At 40.8% G+C, this 16,672-nt stretch overlaps 8 protein-coding genes across 8 annotated transcripts; 5 read left to right on the forward strand and 3 right to left on the reverse strand.

Moving 5' to 3' along the window:
* Nucleotides 1-561: 561 nt before the first annotated feature.
* SS1G_05569 (hypothetical protein) lies at nucleotides 562-1,059 on the forward strand (the record flags this gene model as incomplete). The annotated part of the gene is made up of 1 exon (XM_001594089.1): nucleotides 562-1,059. One exon carries the CDS (start codon nucleotides 562-564, stop codon nucleotides 1,057-1,059), a length of 498 nt encoding a protein of 165 aa, XP_001594139.1.
* Nucleotides 1,060-1,552: 493 nt separating this feature from the next.
* On the reverse strand, nucleotides 1,553-1,729 carry SS1G_05570 (predicted protein; the record flags this gene model as incomplete). The annotated part of the gene is made up of 1 exon (XM_001594090.1): nucleotides 1,553-1,729. One exon carries the CDS (start codon nucleotides 1,727-1,729, stop codon nucleotides 1,553-1,555), a length of 177 nt encoding a protein of 58 aa, XP_001594140.1.
* Nucleotides 1,730-2,407: 678 nt separating this feature from the next.
* On the reverse strand, nucleotides 2,408-2,723 carry SS1G_05571 (predicted protein; the record flags this gene model as incomplete). The annotated part of the gene is made up of 2 exons (XM_001594091.1): nucleotides 2,408-2,474; nucleotides 2,644-2,723. 2 exons carry the CDS (start codon nucleotides 2,721-2,723, stop codon nucleotides 2,408-2,410), a joined length of 147 nt encoding a protein of 48 aa, XP_001594141.1.
* Nucleotides 2,724-4,719: 1,996 nt separating this feature from the next.
* On the forward strand, nucleotides 4,720-6,456 carry SS1G_05572 (hypothetical protein; the record flags this gene model as incomplete). Its single annotated transcript, XM_001594092.1, has 1 exon — nucleotides 4,720-6,456. One exon carries the CDS (start codon nucleotides 4,720-4,722, stop codon nucleotides 6,454-6,456), a length of 1,737 nt encoding a protein of 578 aa, XP_001594142.1.
* A 684-nt stretch (nucleotides 6,457-7,140) lies between these two features.
* SS1G_05573 (predicted protein) lies at nucleotides 7,141-7,505 on the forward strand (the record flags this gene model as incomplete). The annotated part of the gene is made up of 2 exons (XM_001594093.1): nucleotides 7,141-7,245; nucleotides 7,461-7,505. 2 exons carry the CDS (start codon nucleotides 7,141-7,143, stop codon nucleotides 7,503-7,505), a joined length of 150 nt encoding a protein of 49 aa, XP_001594143.1.
* Nucleotides 7,506-7,872: 367 nt separating this feature from the next.
* Nucleotides 7,873-9,084, reverse strand: SS1G_05574 (hypothetical protein; the record flags this gene model as incomplete). The annotated part of the gene is made up of 4 exons (XM_001594094.1): nucleotides 7,873-8,028; nucleotides 8,124-8,224; nucleotides 8,282-8,750; nucleotides 9,070-9,084. 4 exons carry the CDS (start codon nucleotides 9,082-9,084, stop codon nucleotides 7,873-7,875), a joined length of 741 nt encoding a protein of 246 aa, XP_001594144.1.
* Nucleotides 9,085-10,991: 1,907 nt separating this feature from the next.
* On the forward strand, nucleotides 10,992-11,351 carry SS1G_05575 (predicted protein; the record flags this gene model as incomplete). Its single annotated transcript, XM_001594095.1, has 1 exon — nucleotides 10,992-11,351. One exon carries the CDS (start codon nucleotides 10,992-10,994, stop codon nucleotides 11,349-11,351), a length of 360 nt encoding a protein of 119 aa, XP_001594145.1.
* Nucleotides 11,352-14,829: 3,478 nt separating this feature from the next.
* Nucleotides 14,830-15,876, forward strand: SS1G_05576 (hypothetical protein; the record flags this gene model as incomplete). Its single annotated transcript, XM_001594096.1, has 1 exon — nucleotides 14,830-15,876. One exon carries the CDS (start codon nucleotides 14,830-14,832, stop codon nucleotides 15,874-15,876), a length of 1,047 nt encoding a protein of 348 aa, XP_001594146.1.
* Between the last annotated feature and the right edge of the window lie 796 nt (nucleotides 15,877-16,672).

Below are 16,672 nucleotides of genomic sequence, written 5' to 3' on the forward strand. Positions count from 1 at the left end.
TCATAGCATAGATTGAATAGTATCTTCTGGTAGTTATGACTCTCACTTGAGACTTGAGTGTCAGGTCTGAAAATTCAGCTACTCGTTTATTCGGCCACCGCAGTGATCGGAAGTCTACATATACCTTTCCTCACTCCTCCCTATTCCTGCATTCTACCAGCTTCGTTTCCATCTTCGACCACGTACCCCACCTACACTTTCAGTATGTAGCCTCCATCACTTCCAATGCTATAACATTCATGCATACAATATCCTATTCCATATCCTAAATCTCTCCTTCCGCCCATTTCTCAGTACATATCTCAGCACAACAACCCAATGCATATATCACATAATATAATGCATCTTATATTTCCCATCCTATCCTATCCCTATCCTATCCCTATCCTATCCCCATCCTATCCCTATCCTACCCCTATCCTACCCCTATCCTATCCCAGTCTTTATCCCTATCGTCCTATTTATCCCTATCCCTATTCATTCCCAATCCCATCTCATCCCATCCATACAATACCTAACATTCATTGCATCCAGAACAAAAGCTACTCTCAAACCTAAAACATGCTACCCACCTCCGTCTTGAAGAGCGTTCTCGCCGTTCTCGGTGCATCTGCGGTCCTTGCGCACAACTCCATCACCTTCGTCTCCTACGACAATGAGGCAAGAACCTTGTCCTTCACCAACAACCCAGGAAGTAGCTATTTGAGCGACATCGACTTCCCCGGAGGAACAACAATCCGAGTTGATTTCCCTGCCGTCTGGGTCGGTACCGTCATAGCCAAGAAGACCGATTCCGTCGCCCCTGTCCATCGAGTCCTTGCCGAGATGAACTTCAATGCTGGTTATGAAACTTTCTACGATATCAGCGCCATTGATAACCATACCGACAACTCCGGTATCCACTTCATCTCTCCTTACGGAGTAATACCCCTCACCAGATATCATAGACCTGGTTGCGATGTGTTCCCTTGCGACAACGCCTATCTCAATCCCCATGACCACCACACCAGATTCACCAAAGCAACTGATTTCCTCTGCGAGGTCGGTACCAAGAACTAGACGTAAGTTTCCTATTAACTTTACTACATCTAATTTTTTCACTTACTGGCCAATGCTTAGCTCTTCTGCGAGCGCAAGGTAGCATTCGCGGGAGTTTTAATCTCGGCTTGTCTTCAGTCTCGGCTACTTAAGCTGTCGGTTTCGGTACCTCATCAAAGCACACTATCGTTTCGGACGGTTCTTCTAGTTGTATAAGTCTGGGGTTATTGAAGCTCGAGGATATACCCTGGGATTAGGTCTAATTTGCCAAAAGTTTGGTAGTGGACTCATTTCTTGGGTTTTTTTGCGGTGGATTTAGAAATTGTAATATTTTCAGATGTTCATTTCTTTGTACACATCAAAAAAAAAGTCTTATAGTTATCATATGTGCTGCCTGTCAGAGATGCACATCATCTAAAGAAATTGATAACATGTAAAAAATACAAACTGAAAATTGCATCAAAGTGAAATAAAGTGAGATGAACTAAGCCTTTGCCTTGAAAAACAGCGACACTCAGATATCGACGGGACATTGTCCCTTGTTGACGAAACTCGAAATTTTCCCAACTAATGCCCTAAAGCTCCCATCATTTCTGAAAGGCTGTTGACGTTTTGACATCCATGTTAATATAACAAGACAGTTTTTAGTCTTTGCGCTACACGACACCGTTAAACTCTGTTTTAGATCCATTGTTAGACTCAACGGCAAGTACAATTATGGATCTATATAATCGGGAATAGTGGCTCAATACTATACTCGAGTAATAAGACAACCTTTCTCATATCTATAAGAATAATCCTTTCACAGTCTGAACCCTATCAACGATGAAAATGCTGGCAGATATCAGTACCGGTACGATCAAAAAAATTATGGAGGTAGGTAAAGTGGATGAAGTAGGGGTGGATTTTAAGAGCTAAACCGGATCAAACAGAAGGTTAAATCGAATCATCTTTCAGAATGTTAAGAGTAATGCTGATTGATGCTGTCACTAAACCATCATGCCCCAATAAGCATTAAATCCCGTTACTAGTCATTTACTAATAGTCTTGCCGTACGGCATCCGGACGATTAGTCTGTGATTTTATTAGACTAGATGGGCTACCCTGGGACTTTCAATTGCAACCCTGATTTTTGTACTGAATAAAGTTTATTGTATCATGAGTTCAAATTTACTCTATGGTTTAACAAATCCTCAAAATTATATGATATGATATTATTATTTAGTTCAAAAGTTCATTTCATTTGAATTATAGTTTAGCTTCTATTAATTATATATTATCCTAGATAAATGATTCAACCTCTCCGATGGACTTAAGCTCGATTATTTCGTTTAAAACATATATCCTGCAGTCCGGATTATTGGATATCCTAAGCCTTTCTTCCAGAGGCCAAAATGCCCCCAACAGACTCATAATCAAGAATCTCAGCAACAAGACTACGAAACTCCCTTTCAGGTTAGAATTCTCAGAGCAATAGGGAAAAAAATCCAAAAATGCTGAATCGCAATATTCCAAATCGGATCAGACTATTTCAGATGCTCGAGGTCCCTTCCGAATGGTCAGCTAACTTTATTGCTTGACCCCAAAAGCAAAGGATCATCTTACACTAGTCTAGTTAATTTTTCCGCAACCCGATGGTAATAATCCGAAGGATCCCAATTATTATCGATAGAAATACCGGACATGGTATGGTGTCGATACCGTTAACACTCATGGGGTCAGGGTGGTTTACACGTTGCGTATCTTTGCTCGAGGAGGGGTAGGAAGGCTGGCTGCAGTTTTTTTTCCTGTAATGAAGCCTCCAGACATTCGAAGCATGGTTGGTAGAAGCACAATACACACCGAGGATACGACGATTGTTGCCGAAATACAGCCACCAACGTCTTGAAGCATATCCTGTCATCATCCACGGTTGCTGATACCCATCTTTTGAGACGTGCACTAACTCTAGCTACAGTCTGCCCTTCCTTCCTGACCCCAGTCTCAGTTTCCGTCTCAGCCTCGCTCCTTTTTGGCTTCAATGTCGACATCGACCTTGAAAACTCTTCCATGTAATCGCTTGGACTACTGTCTACTTATATTCACTGCCTTGAAACTCACTCTCACCATCACAACACACCTTCGATTGTTATCAACTAACGTTCTTACGTTCTGGTCTCGGCTCCCTTCAGCGATTTCTCAAAACCATCTTTCAATCATAATATAACACGCATCCTCAGCATTCGGATATCAAAGCTTTCTTCACCATTACACCAAGAATTCCTTTGAGCATCTAACGCTGGCTTACTCGGCATTTAGGTCTTACTCCCTCTTCAGTGCATCAGAAAAGCACTCATTTACTCACTTCTTGCTGGGGTTCTCTGCTTTTGGCTCTCGACTTGCCCTCAGTCTTGGTCAAATTCGCATATCTAATATCTTCGCTTCAGTCGCTCCAGTACTGAGGATGGTGCATTCATCGTGGGTAATCGTCAACACGCCAGCATTATACCGACAGGAGACGTCCTTCCTTTCCACGGAGTCCAGTAATGGTCTTCGAGGTGTCGATAGTACTTATGATTCATCTATACGGTCCTTATGGATCTTATTGATTCAAGGCTGAATCAAATTGCCCTTCCTTCCATTGAAAGTCTTTTTTATCCCAGAGTCCATTCTAGCAACTGGAATGCTTCAAATCCCGGCCCTGACATCAAGATTGGTATAGATATATGTGATGGCTGATAGCACCACACGGTTACCTACCTACTATTGATAGATAGATAGATAGATAGAAGAAAGAAAGACATGGTAAACAGTGAACTGATGACTGCAGTGAGATGTCTCGACAGCAATAGACAACAGCATTCAAACTCGTGATGATTTTTCGCTGACGTCTTGTCAATTGCCGATCGGCCAGAAACGGCAAGTGGTTGCGGTTCCCGATATTCTCCCGAATCCCAACTTCAACGCGTGATCTGCAGCTTTCATTTCTTCTCCACCAGAGCTATTGTACTGTAGGAATCTTACATGTCGATAGATGTTTCCTCATCCCTTTACAATTCCGATATATTGTGTTTTCACTTGAGCGTTTGGCAGAGCCTTCTGTAACCATAATAAAAGGCTAAATCTTTTTTTGTCCATTTTTCCATATATCGGATTTATTTCTTGATTATATTCTCAAGTACTGCATCCTCACGCACAAACTTCGGCTTGTCTTTCTTTCGTGGAGAGCTGAGGTCTGTGGCTGCAGTGGCTGGAGTGGCTGACATAAATGTAAACGTTTGATTGGTGGAAGCGAGCTGGGGCGAGAACTTGGAAAGAACAAACTGATGATGTATTGCGGGCTAGAGCTCCCTCGGCTTTCTGATGATAAAATTTGCTTCCTTTTCCACATCTGCTGTAGAATAATGCCAAAATAAAAGAGTCATTCATTTGTTTAACTGAAGACGATAATTATGATTCAATAATAGACATTTAGAGATTCAGTTTTATTTATTCAATTTCCTCATTCTCGACGTAAAAGTAAGCTTTACGGGTGGCTCTTATCCTCAAGATCCAGATCTTTCCAAAGCTTGGATTCATCACTATTCTTAACACGCGACCTTCCACAAGACCCCTCGTCCAACAAAACTCATAAGAGACAATCCCGATTTTGTATAATAATCGAATACGCCAACACGATAATCATCTGAGACATCAATCGCCATGAAACGAGCACGATTTCCTAGCGGGATGGAGCGTCGAAAGTCCTCTACTCCTCACTACCATACCTTCCCTACTCCACCACCTAAGTCTCGCGGCAGACCTCCAATGACATCGACGTCTTCATTTGGTGGGAATGGATCTGCGAATCCGAATTCGAATGAAGAAGAGACTGAAGAAGAACATCATCAATCTCCTCTGCCAAAGAAACAACTTGCCATATTGGCAATCATCGCACTGGCCGAACAAACCGCATTGAATTCGATATCTCCATACCTTCCTCAAATGACCTCCAAATTTCCGGAAGTCGATCCGAGTCAAATAGGATTATATGTGGGAACTATAGCGTCGGCTTTTGCTCTCGCGCAATTTACAACGAATTTTTTTTGGGGATGGTTATCTGATAGGATAGGGAGGAAGCCAGTAGTAATGCTTGGGACTCTTTTGACATCAGCTTGTTTTGTTGCTTTTGGATTCTGTAGGACTTTATGGCAAGCTGTTTTGATACAAGCGCTTATGGGTATGGTCAATGGGAATCAAGGTGTGATTAGTACATGTTTGGGAGAGATTACGGATCGCAGCAATCAGAGTAAGGCATTTGTCTATCTGCCTGTGATTTATGGAATTGGAGGCATAACGGGACCGGCATTGGGTGGATTGTTGATTTTCGAAGAGAATCCATTCGACAGAGGGCATCCAAACCCTTATCCATATTTACTACCGAATTTGTTTGCGGCATCCATATTATTGCTCGACTTGGTGATGACGGGTTGTTTCCTAGAAGAAAGTCTAGAGGAAGCGAAAAATCTTCCACCTTTGAAGCACCGAATGAAAAGTCTTTTCACATGGATCTGGCAATTTGCAGGAGGAGCTCGCCATCCAACCTACACACGAAGCCCTTCTCAACGCGCATTACTTCACGACTCTGATGCCTCGGACGACGAAGACTCCGAAGCTTCATCACTCCTTTCAATGGGCGACTTTTTTCACTCATCCAACGACGCTCATTTGAGCTATAAGGAAGTTCTCAATCGTGATACCGTACTACTTCTCGGTACATATCTCATCTTCCAACTTTCCAACATTTCCTTCAACTCCCTCTACCCCATCTTTGCATCGGCACCTGAGCGCACTGGACGAGCGCTTTCTCCTTCTGAGATAGGTCTTTCTCTCTCCTTTGCAGGAATAGTTACAATTGTCTTTCAAGTCGGCATATTCGGTAAACTTAAAGAAAAGATGGGAAATAAAGCAACTTATAGAGCAGGTTTATTACTTTTTTTCGTTTCCATGATGCTCATGCCTTGGGTGGGATATAAAGATTCCCCTGCATTTTTGGGTATTGGGAGTGGTAAATTATGGTTATGGATCGAACTTGGTTTCGTCTTATTATTAAAAACTGTGGCTGCTGTGGGAGGATTAACAAGTGCTTTATTACTTATTACAAATTCTGCGCCTAATCATGGTGTACTGGGTACATTGAATGGATTGGCACAGACTTTGAGCGCAGCGGGAAGAGCAGCAGGTCCTTTCCTGAGCGGAGGATTATTTACCTTGGGAACAAGAATTCATAATGGAGGATTTCTCACCTGGGGCATTTTTGGTGGGATAGCTTTGGTGGGATTTGTTTTTAGTTGGGGAATTAGAGGAAAAGATTTAGAGAGTGAGGATTGGAGTGAAGAGGAGGAAAGTGATGAAGAAAGTGGAAGTGGAAGTAGTGATGATTTAGAAGCTAGACGATGATAGAGAGGAGGTTTGAGAGACTTTTCATTTTGGCTTTGTGTGTTATATTATTACAAATTCTTTTACTTTTGTGTTTTTTGGTTAGGAAAGGGTTGTATTATAGATGCTTTTGGCATTTTGGTTTAGGGTAATCAAATCATTGGGTGGTAAAGGTGTTGGCGGGCGTAGGCGTATAGAGGGAAAATGGACAGAGAGACAGAGAGAGGATGGTAGACGATCAATGGAGATGCAAACATACATGAGCAACGTACATATATTGTGGACACTAGAGTAGAAGAAGTATTAATTCATTTTTATATCGATTGTTTGGTTTCATTTTCTCTGATGTGCTCAAATTATCTTGTAGATGTTGAATTCTTAAGTCTTAGATATTCTGCAATTTGTCTGGACTCTGAGGTGGATTTTTATAAGTACCTAATTAGTAACTTAGTCAAGTTGATCTTTAGGAATGATGATAGGATGATAATTACTGGTAATTAATTTATTACTCAATCAAGTACCTAGGTAGATATATATTGATATTTATTTCTTAAGGATAAGATGGGATGAGATGATGATAGAATATTAAATATTCATTCTTATCTTGCCTTCTTTCTTTTATCTATCTATCTACGAGTAGAGTAGGTAGAGTAGGTAGTTTCAGGATGGGATAGGATGAGATTTATTTATACCCCTGGATTAGTGATGGATGGTGGGAGGAGGGGAAGGGAGGGGCAGGATTGGTGGATTGGTGGATTGGTGGATTGGTATGATTATTTTGGGTTGGGTTTGTTTGATGGAGATTTGATGGTTAGATGGTTACGGAGTTAGATGAAGGAGGAAGGAGGGAGGAGGGAGGAGGGGGGAGGAAGAGAGTTCTGTTTCGATATTGTTTAGTTACTTTTTTGGAGGGTTGTGAGTTCTGTCATCTCATAATATCACTTTGAGGTAACTCTGCAATCTCAGGATGTATATCTCTCGATTTTCTTTCAGGTTTATACGCGGTACTGATTCTGAATATATAGTCATGGCGTCTGTATGTTCACAAGACTGATGGACAGGGGAAATGATGAGGGGGAATGAGGATAGACAATGACTACTGATTGCGGTATTGATAATGGAGGTAAGTGTCAAGAATATGACGGCTCATTTTTGTGAAAATCATTCGTTCAAGAGGTCAGGTCCTTAAATTTATTACTTTTGGATAAAGCAGCTGGTGATCAGAGACTAATGTAACACGTGAGACTACTACTCACCACAGTTCTATTTCACACAAATACTCTGCATTCTGGCCAGGCCTATTTTAGCATATTTTTAGATTCCGCTAAATCCTGCAATGCAAGACTTCGACCTGAAGTTCTGATGCACTACAATTGTAATACGGATTCAATTCATCGAAAGCTCACACGATGTCTGAAGACTTGTCGTCATATGTGCTTAATTCAACTTTCTCGCTGGCCTCACCATCCATAAAAATCCTTCTCCTTTTCGACCGGCCCATTTTTCTGGTATATTTGTTGTGCAGCGCTCGACATATTCAAAGCCCTCGGATTCATAGAGTGGACGACCGGCCTCAGAAGCTTCAACTATAGCCTAAATTTCATTCATGTCAGTTCAATTTGCCGATATAAAGTACAACTTCAGGGAGATAATATCTAGATGGTAGCTCCTCGTCAGATTGTACATACCACGTAGCCAAGTTCATCGGCGATTGCAGTTCCCCATTTTACCAAAAGTCGACCTGCTCCTCGACGCTGATAAGCGGGATCGACAGCAAGGATATCCAAAGCTTTAATCATAGGTCAGCAAAATTCAAGCAACAACTCAATAGGTAGTCCAGTCTTACAAACTAAATGGCCTTCAGATTCTTTGATGGCTGTTCGACGCTTAATCAAAAAATCTCGCATCATATATTGAGCCCATTCCTTCTCCTCTTCAGTCTCCCAGTAATCACCATCTAGATCTTTTTCCGGCGGGATGACACCTTTCCAAATGTTCCATTTGGCTTTAGCAATCATGACGCCTGTGTCCGTATCCACCACTTTAAGAAATGTTGTGTGAGGTTCTTTATTCTTAGTTTCCAACATTCGGTTTGCCCCACTGAGCCGACCAGCTGGAGTATCATGATTTGGATAAACAGCCTCAATCATGGGATGTTTGGTTCCAAATGCCTGGCAAAATATCTCGAATACCCGATGCATATCATCATCGTTACAAACCTCAACTTTGAGAACCATAATAACTGATAGAATTTTCAATTGATGTTCGACGTGGAAGGTTTGATTGACTTTTACACATTTCAATTCCTTTTCGTGCTATATATGGTAAGATGACATAGCGTACATCAAGAGTGGAGGCCGGCTATTCATTCCGCAGTTGAGTCGGATATCGGAGTCGGATATATCACAGAAGAGACTGACAAATACCGGAGTGGGTTTACCGATATACTGGTTCTTATATGTTTTATAATGTGACCAAAAGGGTGTTTATAGACCAGCAATTGTATTTAACTTAGAATCTACAGGTGAAGAGCACCTGTAGATGGGGATAGCTACTCTATATATACACAAATGAATGGCCTAGCCGCAATGGCTAGGCAAAAAGAAGTCATATTTATCCCTCCAATGATCTTACTTTACCGATAACCATTGGTACCTAGCACTTGTCCGGATCTGATCCTCAGACCACCTAAATCGTATACTAATCCCGAGTAATCGTATCATGTGTGGACATGGTTAATGTACCTGAGGTTTCTTATATAATAAGGGTGGGAGGAAAGCAGGGGTTTCCGTCACAATAATGATTACAAAGAGATAAAAATTCCGAGCTTAAAATTTAAAATATAAAATCTTTTTATTATTTAAATATGTTTTGTATGTATTTATCTATACTGAAATCCTTTCTATATCAGATTTAATTGATCGAATATTTTAATCCGATATACCCAGGTTCTGTTATACTGTTGCTTACACATGCATATATCAGTCCCCACCATCACAGCGGCAGGGCCTCGGAGTATCCTGATAAAATAAGCCTCAAAACAGCAACCAGCGGCGTCTTACTTGGGCATGACTCTTTTGCACCTTCTGTTCTTTGGCTGCCGCTATAAAACTCTGATACCATTACATATACTTCAATCATACTTTCCGTTTATTTGGTTACCATGATCCTTTAATCCACTGCTCCTTGGCCTCTAAAACGCTATCTTTCCTCGTGGTGCTCCTCTTAGTCCGCTGAGAGAAGTCTCCCTTGAGACGTCACGTTGTTACCCCATTATTTAGGAGATGGGGTCATCGAATCCCGATTTGGAAACACCAATTCTCGTTATTTTATATAAACTTGCACCGAACTGCATATTAAAAGCAGGTTGCGGAATCTGAAACGCTTCGAGTGAAGCATACGTTATCTACTAGGAGAATGTATCATTTCACAGGTTTATATGGCTAAACTGTGAAAGATGCAGAAGTAATATATGTATAATCTATTGCTTTTGTAGCAGCTTCCATTTCTCCAAGATTTGCTCCCATACTACCTCGACATCCAACGAGCTTTTGCTCAACTTTTGCCTCCGGTGGTGATAAATTCCCGCTTTATATATATATTCTAGTTCAAGGCGGCTACTGTCAGTACTCGTGACTTTAATATCACATTCACACTCAAAGGAATAAGTGAATCATGAAAAGAGCATCTTTCTACTTCCATCTCCTTTCGTTCTTCGACTCCTCAATATACAATATTATCTGTCTATCAATATCCAACTTCCTTGCGTCTCCAATTATTCTGGATATCAGGAAGATCAATATGGCTTCAAAACATATCGTTTTATCAGCAGCACTAACAATCTTCATACTTTTACTAACGGTGATATTCATCAACGTAGGTCAACAGCCAAAATTTTTACTCGACTTTCCTATCATCTCCCTTGATACCACCCAATTGAAAGCCAATATCTTTCAAAGCAGCAACTACAAAATACCTATTACCGACGTGTTAAATCTATATTTTCAAACACATTGCGAAGGGGATTACGTATTCACGCGTAACATAAGTCCTCAGCTAAAGAACGTGAGCTGCTCAGCTCCTTCATCTAATGGTATGTTACATTCAAAGACACATTTTAGGAAATAAGATCATTAATATCATTAAGTCAAATTTCTTCCCGCCAATATTATCCATCTCCAACTCTTCAATCCCAACTCTTCGGTGCAACTACAACTTCCTGCTAATAACTTTGCGCATCAACTCGGCGAAATTCAGAATGAGTTCAGAAAATCATATCATGCAGAGCTACATGCCGCATTCATCATCTATACCACTACAATTTGCTTAGAGATTATTGTGCTAGTCTTAGCTTTTATATCATTTCTAGGCATGGATGTTGTTTGGTTCCTGGGAATTTTTTCTATCGTATGTATTTTGCTTTCTCCTTTTCCATCGCTTGCGCCACCAATCTTGAGTCAGAATCCACGTTGCACTGCATTCTTGTACCACGAAACAAACACTAACCAAGGAAATAGTTAACAACTACCCTTCTCTTGATTGGAAATAGCATCACAATGACACTACAACACCAGGCGGTTACGACTATAAATGAGTATGGTAAAGATGTTGGGATTGTGGGGTATTGTGGAACAGGATTGTTGGTATTGATATGGACTGCTTTTGGGGTATCTTGTGTTGCAACGGGAGCATGGGGATGGAGTATGCTGTTGAGGGAAAGTGGGGAAGACAATAGTGAAGTTTTGGATGGAGGAGTGTATATGAATTGCGTTGAAAATTCGGCGAAGACGGGTACAGACAGGCCATTGAGGCTGGCTATGAGAGAAGGGAAAGTAGTGAAGGCAGCCGAGGAAACAAGAATTATGGAGCTCGAGCTTAGATATGTGAGTGAGAGTCAGATCGGGCTTGCTCTGTAACCTCGGCCCTTGAGGTGGGTGGGCAGGGCATATATATAGAACTTCTGTAACAAACTCGGAAATTTAGTCTAAAGTTGATAGAGAGAGAATCTTAGAAAATAATCGTTACGAAGCGTTCATATCCTTTTTTTTTTTTTTTCAGGAAAGACATATAATGAACACTACGTTCTGTATCTACAAATTGTCACGGTAAAGTACTCGATGGCACTCTCTAAATCATATTCCAGATTTCACTGCGCTCCAAGGTTTCATGAGGGGAAGGTTAGATCAAGACTATTTCGAATACAGGAGCGTATGGTCGTGTATATTGTATGAAAGTTTAACTTCACCCCCATTACGCATTACTGCTCTTGGCTAGCTTACCACTCATGTCGTGACTTCCTCGTTTCCTTCCTCGTTTCCTTCCTCGTTTCCTTCCTCGATCCCGAATCGAAGGCATCAAACGACCAACACCAAAGCAAACCCCAAGAATAAATTACCAAAAATATACTACTCCGTAGCCTTGCTCGTGGGACTAGAATCAATCAACGTGAAGAACCATACAAAATCGAATTTTCCAAATCCAAAGATATTATCTCCCTCAAATCACCTAAATTTCCACCCTCACTGCAACTAAAACTGTAAACGTCCCACTTTATCCTCCCAAAATACAACACCAAACCCCAGAGAACAAATCCCAAGCCTGCGAGCAAGCCAGGAAAACTCCCCATGAGATTTCATTACTCAAATTGTTCGTAGCGGTATTTTGCAGTTTATGTTGGCATGCGAACTCTTATCTATTTCTTAAATACAATCTGACCCGTCTAGCTGGCATAAATTGGATACCTATTGTATTTTGTTGACGGAGGTTATGTGTGTTTTTGTTATATGTAGAAATTTCCAATATAGCGTGGATGCTAATTACCAAAATCCAGAAAAGCTGCACAAAAGAGCTATATGATATGAAAAATTCGTTATATATTCGCGGGCCAAGTTACATGTGCGAAATCTAGTAACACAAAACGGCTGTTTCTCATCAGCCATCATCATTCTCTAAAATCCAATCAAGCGCCAGTAAACCGTAGTCTTCGAAGCCTAAGTAGCGTCACACCAAAATTTTGAAGATTAAAAACTAATTCCAGTATCTTATTCTAAAATTGCGTACATAAATCTCACCATCCTGTACTCTGCACGCCTCAATAATGCTTCCCCAACCTCTCAAGCCAATGATTTTCTACCTCTATCCTTAACAGACGACATATCTCCAAAGCCAAATTATGAACTTATGAACATGAACAAAGCCGGACCAAATTTCCCGTGCTCAACCCGACCATGCCGCAATCTGAAGATACTGTATTATTATATTTCTATGTCTGTACGGTATTCGGTCTCTCTGTGTATATAATGGGACTGGTTATCTTTCGGATAGTGCAAAGAACGATTACTAATATTAGAAGGATGGAGATTAGGAGCTTTTGTAGGCGATGAGCGATGAGTGACGAGTGATGAGCGTAGTATATAGTATAGGGAGGGTATCAAGTAAAGAGTAGTGAAAATCCATACGGTGAAAACTGAAAATCGTTAAGAACTTAAAACTTGTGGAATCAAAGTATAAAATGATGAAAGGAGAGATAATTCGTATGCCTATAAGTATTCATACGAAAATACACAAACCGAAGATGTTATTACCGGTGCTTGGAAGTTCTTTTTTGAAGAACTAACGACTATTTGTGTTATGTGAGTATGTCCATATGCCTCAATGCGCGTAAGCACTCTCCCACTCCATGAAGAGAGCAGGGTTAAGGGAAGGTGATATAATTACTCACCAGCTCTAGAACACTCGATTTCCAACCCTCAAACTCTTTCGGATATGAACCACGACATATACACGAGTATAAAAATCTCCTCAATAAATCAAAATCTACCTCCAACTGCCAAAATAAACCAGACATCCACATAATCCTATAATGTCTAAATTCACCAGGAGCTCTCTCACAAACCGAAAACGCATCAGCTGGTGCATTCTTCCTTTTTTAAACAAAGTATCCCACATCACTGCAATCTTCTCTAAATACTCTCACCCTAACCCACTTCCTCCTCGGAAACCCTCCCAAAAGATTTCCTCCCACACATACTAGCCATCTCAAATCATCTCCCCAACACTTCTCTCACATTCTCTCACTCTCATACTCCTTATTTCTCCTCGCCGTATCCTCGAAACAGAAAATTCCAGCATACTCATGCATACATGCCCAATACCAAATAAAACAAACCACCAAGTCAAAACCGCATGTATCAATATCAAAGTACCACTCCCTTTAGACCCTGTAAATACCACCAGAACACCCAATCCTCAGGACCGCCGTCAAATCATCGACTTAACATAGAAAATAATTCGATTATTGAGTTAATCTAGATCAACAATTTAAAAACAAATCCTTCAACTATTTCAAGATCTTACCAAATTTAACGATATGTCACTCAAGGGTCCGAAAATTCATATCGCGTGTCTCTTACCACCATGCAACCTCAGTCACCATATCCCTGGATGTACTCCTTACAAACTCAAAACACAACACGAAATCGCATTAACACCTATTTTTAGTAACTAGAGAAGCATCTCATGAATTTCGGCATCCACTGGGACGATAAGAACTCAAACCTTCAAAATCTCAACTCATACTTCGTCTTCACCATTTTCTACCAATTCCATGTCGACGCACATATACTACAGACACGCATCTCATTATGGCAGCGCACTCGTGAATAATTCTACTACACTCCAAGCTCTATTTCAATGGTCCATCCTGTCTATAAATTGAGATTTTGTGAGAATGATTCAATGTTAGATTTTAATAAGATGTACCAAACTTTATCGCACCAAGAAGAGTGAGTGCTAGATTCCTAGGACGAACATGTTTGATCCTGATGGAAAATTTCGACACGAAGAGGTACGAGCGGTTCGTTAAAATATAACTTCGAATGTAGAATCTTACATGTTTTAATGCAAAACTGCAGTGTCTAGCATAATGATAATTAATTACAGTCAAGTCACAGATATCAAATCCATTAACGCTTCAGTCACAGGACTATTATGAAGAGTCCCTTCAAAGTGAGAAACTCACAACATCTTGGGCAAATTTTTTGAATTAAAGTTAAAAATTGATAGCAAGAAACAATCCCAAAACTAAGAGGAAAAAGCAACTCTCAAGCGAGCTATTCTAAGAAACCTGATGAATCGAAAAAGAAGAAAAAAATGCCACCACAATTCCAATTCCTCAATAAATCCCCCCTGCATAACAAACTGAGACAACAGAAGAAAAGCAAAAAGTTTAGGAATACGGACCAGATAAACCATTTCAAGCTCTTCCATCTGCAGAAAATCACCACTTGGCTTCATCATCTCTTGAAGATGTTCTTCAATTTCTTATCGGGAACACATGGCTTACCATGGAAATTTATCTTTCTATTCGTCTCCGCTCTGGTTATGATTCATTATATGTTGGTTGATGTTAAGCCTAGAGATGAGCCTGAAGCAGAGGCATCCAAGGGCGATGAAGTGACCGACATGATTCCGAGTCCGGCACCTGCGAAGCATGGAAGTCCCGCAGGAACTTTCGAAGAGTTCAAGGCCATGCTTGGAGTTTTTGGTGGAACGGAAACATCTGATTCAAAAGACTCGAACACCTCGGAGAATGCGAGTTTAGAAACCGCGATGCCCGGCCATAAGTTCAAGAAACCATTTCTCGGATCTAAGCAAGACACTCGAGATGACGAATATGTTTCTGTGTGTGTGGCAGTTAAAGATCAGCAACAAGATTTACCCGAATGGTTCATTCACCACTATTATCATCTCGGGATAAAAAGATTCTACATCATGGATGATGGTTCTGATCCGCCTCTATCGGAGATGGAAGATTTGGGGATACCACGAGAGCATGTAACTTTCCAATACTTCAACAAGTCAGAACATACTTTCTACATGCAAGAACACGTCTACAATATCTGTGTCGATAAATACGGAAGTAACCACACTTGGATGGCTTTCATCGACGCCGACGAATATCTGGAGATGACAGGAAACGAAAATTTTGTTCAGTTCCTAGAGTCATTCGAGGAAGACGAACACGTTGGCGCGGTGTATGTTTCATGGATGACGCATTCTTCTGCCGGCCTTTTAAGCAGAGCCAAATCTGTCCGCAAAGCCTACATTGATTGTATATGGGATGGGGAAGGACATAATATATTAGGCAAAACCATATCCAAAGTTTCTATGTATACTGGTACAGACACTGTCCATCAAGTCCAGAATAAAGACGGGGCAATAATTGTTGATGAAAATGGGGTTGAGGCACCTTTACAACGAAGACCACCGACGAAGAATCGAATAGCACTGCATCATTATGCATTGAAGAGTAGAGAAGAATATCAGGAGAAGATTGATCGAGGGAATGCCATGAGTACTCCTAAGGATTGGCAATTTTGGAACAGTGTTGAAGGAATGGCAGGTATTGAATGTCTTTCCATGGCAGGATATTATCCTTAATGGTACCATCCAGGACGAGCTTTAGATATTTTTGAAGTTTGTGTTGGTGAGCTTTGGGTTGGAGAAATTATACTTAATTTGTATCCATATTTCCGACTCGTGATTGATAATATCGTTGTCCGATGGTGATATTTGAGGTTTGACAGAGTATGACTTTAGACACATTCATCTAGTGTAGGACAGAGCTTCACAATCAATATATCCTCCTTACTCAGATATGACCTGTTGAGTGAGGTCGCATGTCTTCATGTCAATGGGTAGATGATGAGTAGATCAGACCAAGTATTGTTTTTCCTGTATCAGGATCAGATCCCAGAAACTTTGGCTCCTGATGGAGCTGTCTTTTAAGCAACAAAGCGTCGAGGTCCAGAATGGGCGATGGTGATTTCCAATCAAACAAAGAATCAATGATGGAAATTCTGTTGTGCACATAACGACAGGTAGAATAACAAAATCAACCTAGCAGCCTTCCTGTCATACATACAACCTCGGGCTGCCATCCTCTTCTGGTGGTACAATGCGAAGAATCACGGTTCGCACCATAATGGCGGTATAAGTGGAGAAGCAAACGCCAAACCACTTGTCCACGCAGATCTTGAGCACATTTCCCCATGCTGCTTTTCGATTTCTTTACCGACCAAAAACAAACATCGCTAAGACAATCCTATAATTTTGTAAAGATAAGATAAGAATAAATACAAAAATTGGTAAAAGCAGCAATGACTCGAGTGAGTTTTGGTAACCTTTTAACTGGATATCGTTAGTCTGAGCGTGTTTGAGCGCTTTATTTTATCCA

Source organism: Sclerotinia sclerotiorum, genomic scaffold (assembly GCF_000146945.2).
Source record: "Sclerotinia sclerotiorum 1980 UF-70 scaffold_6 genomic scaffold, whole genome shotgun sequence".
Taxonomy (NCBI): Eukaryota; Fungi; Ascomycota; class Leotiomycetes; order Helotiales; family Sclerotiniaceae; genus Sclerotinia; species Sclerotinia sclerotiorum.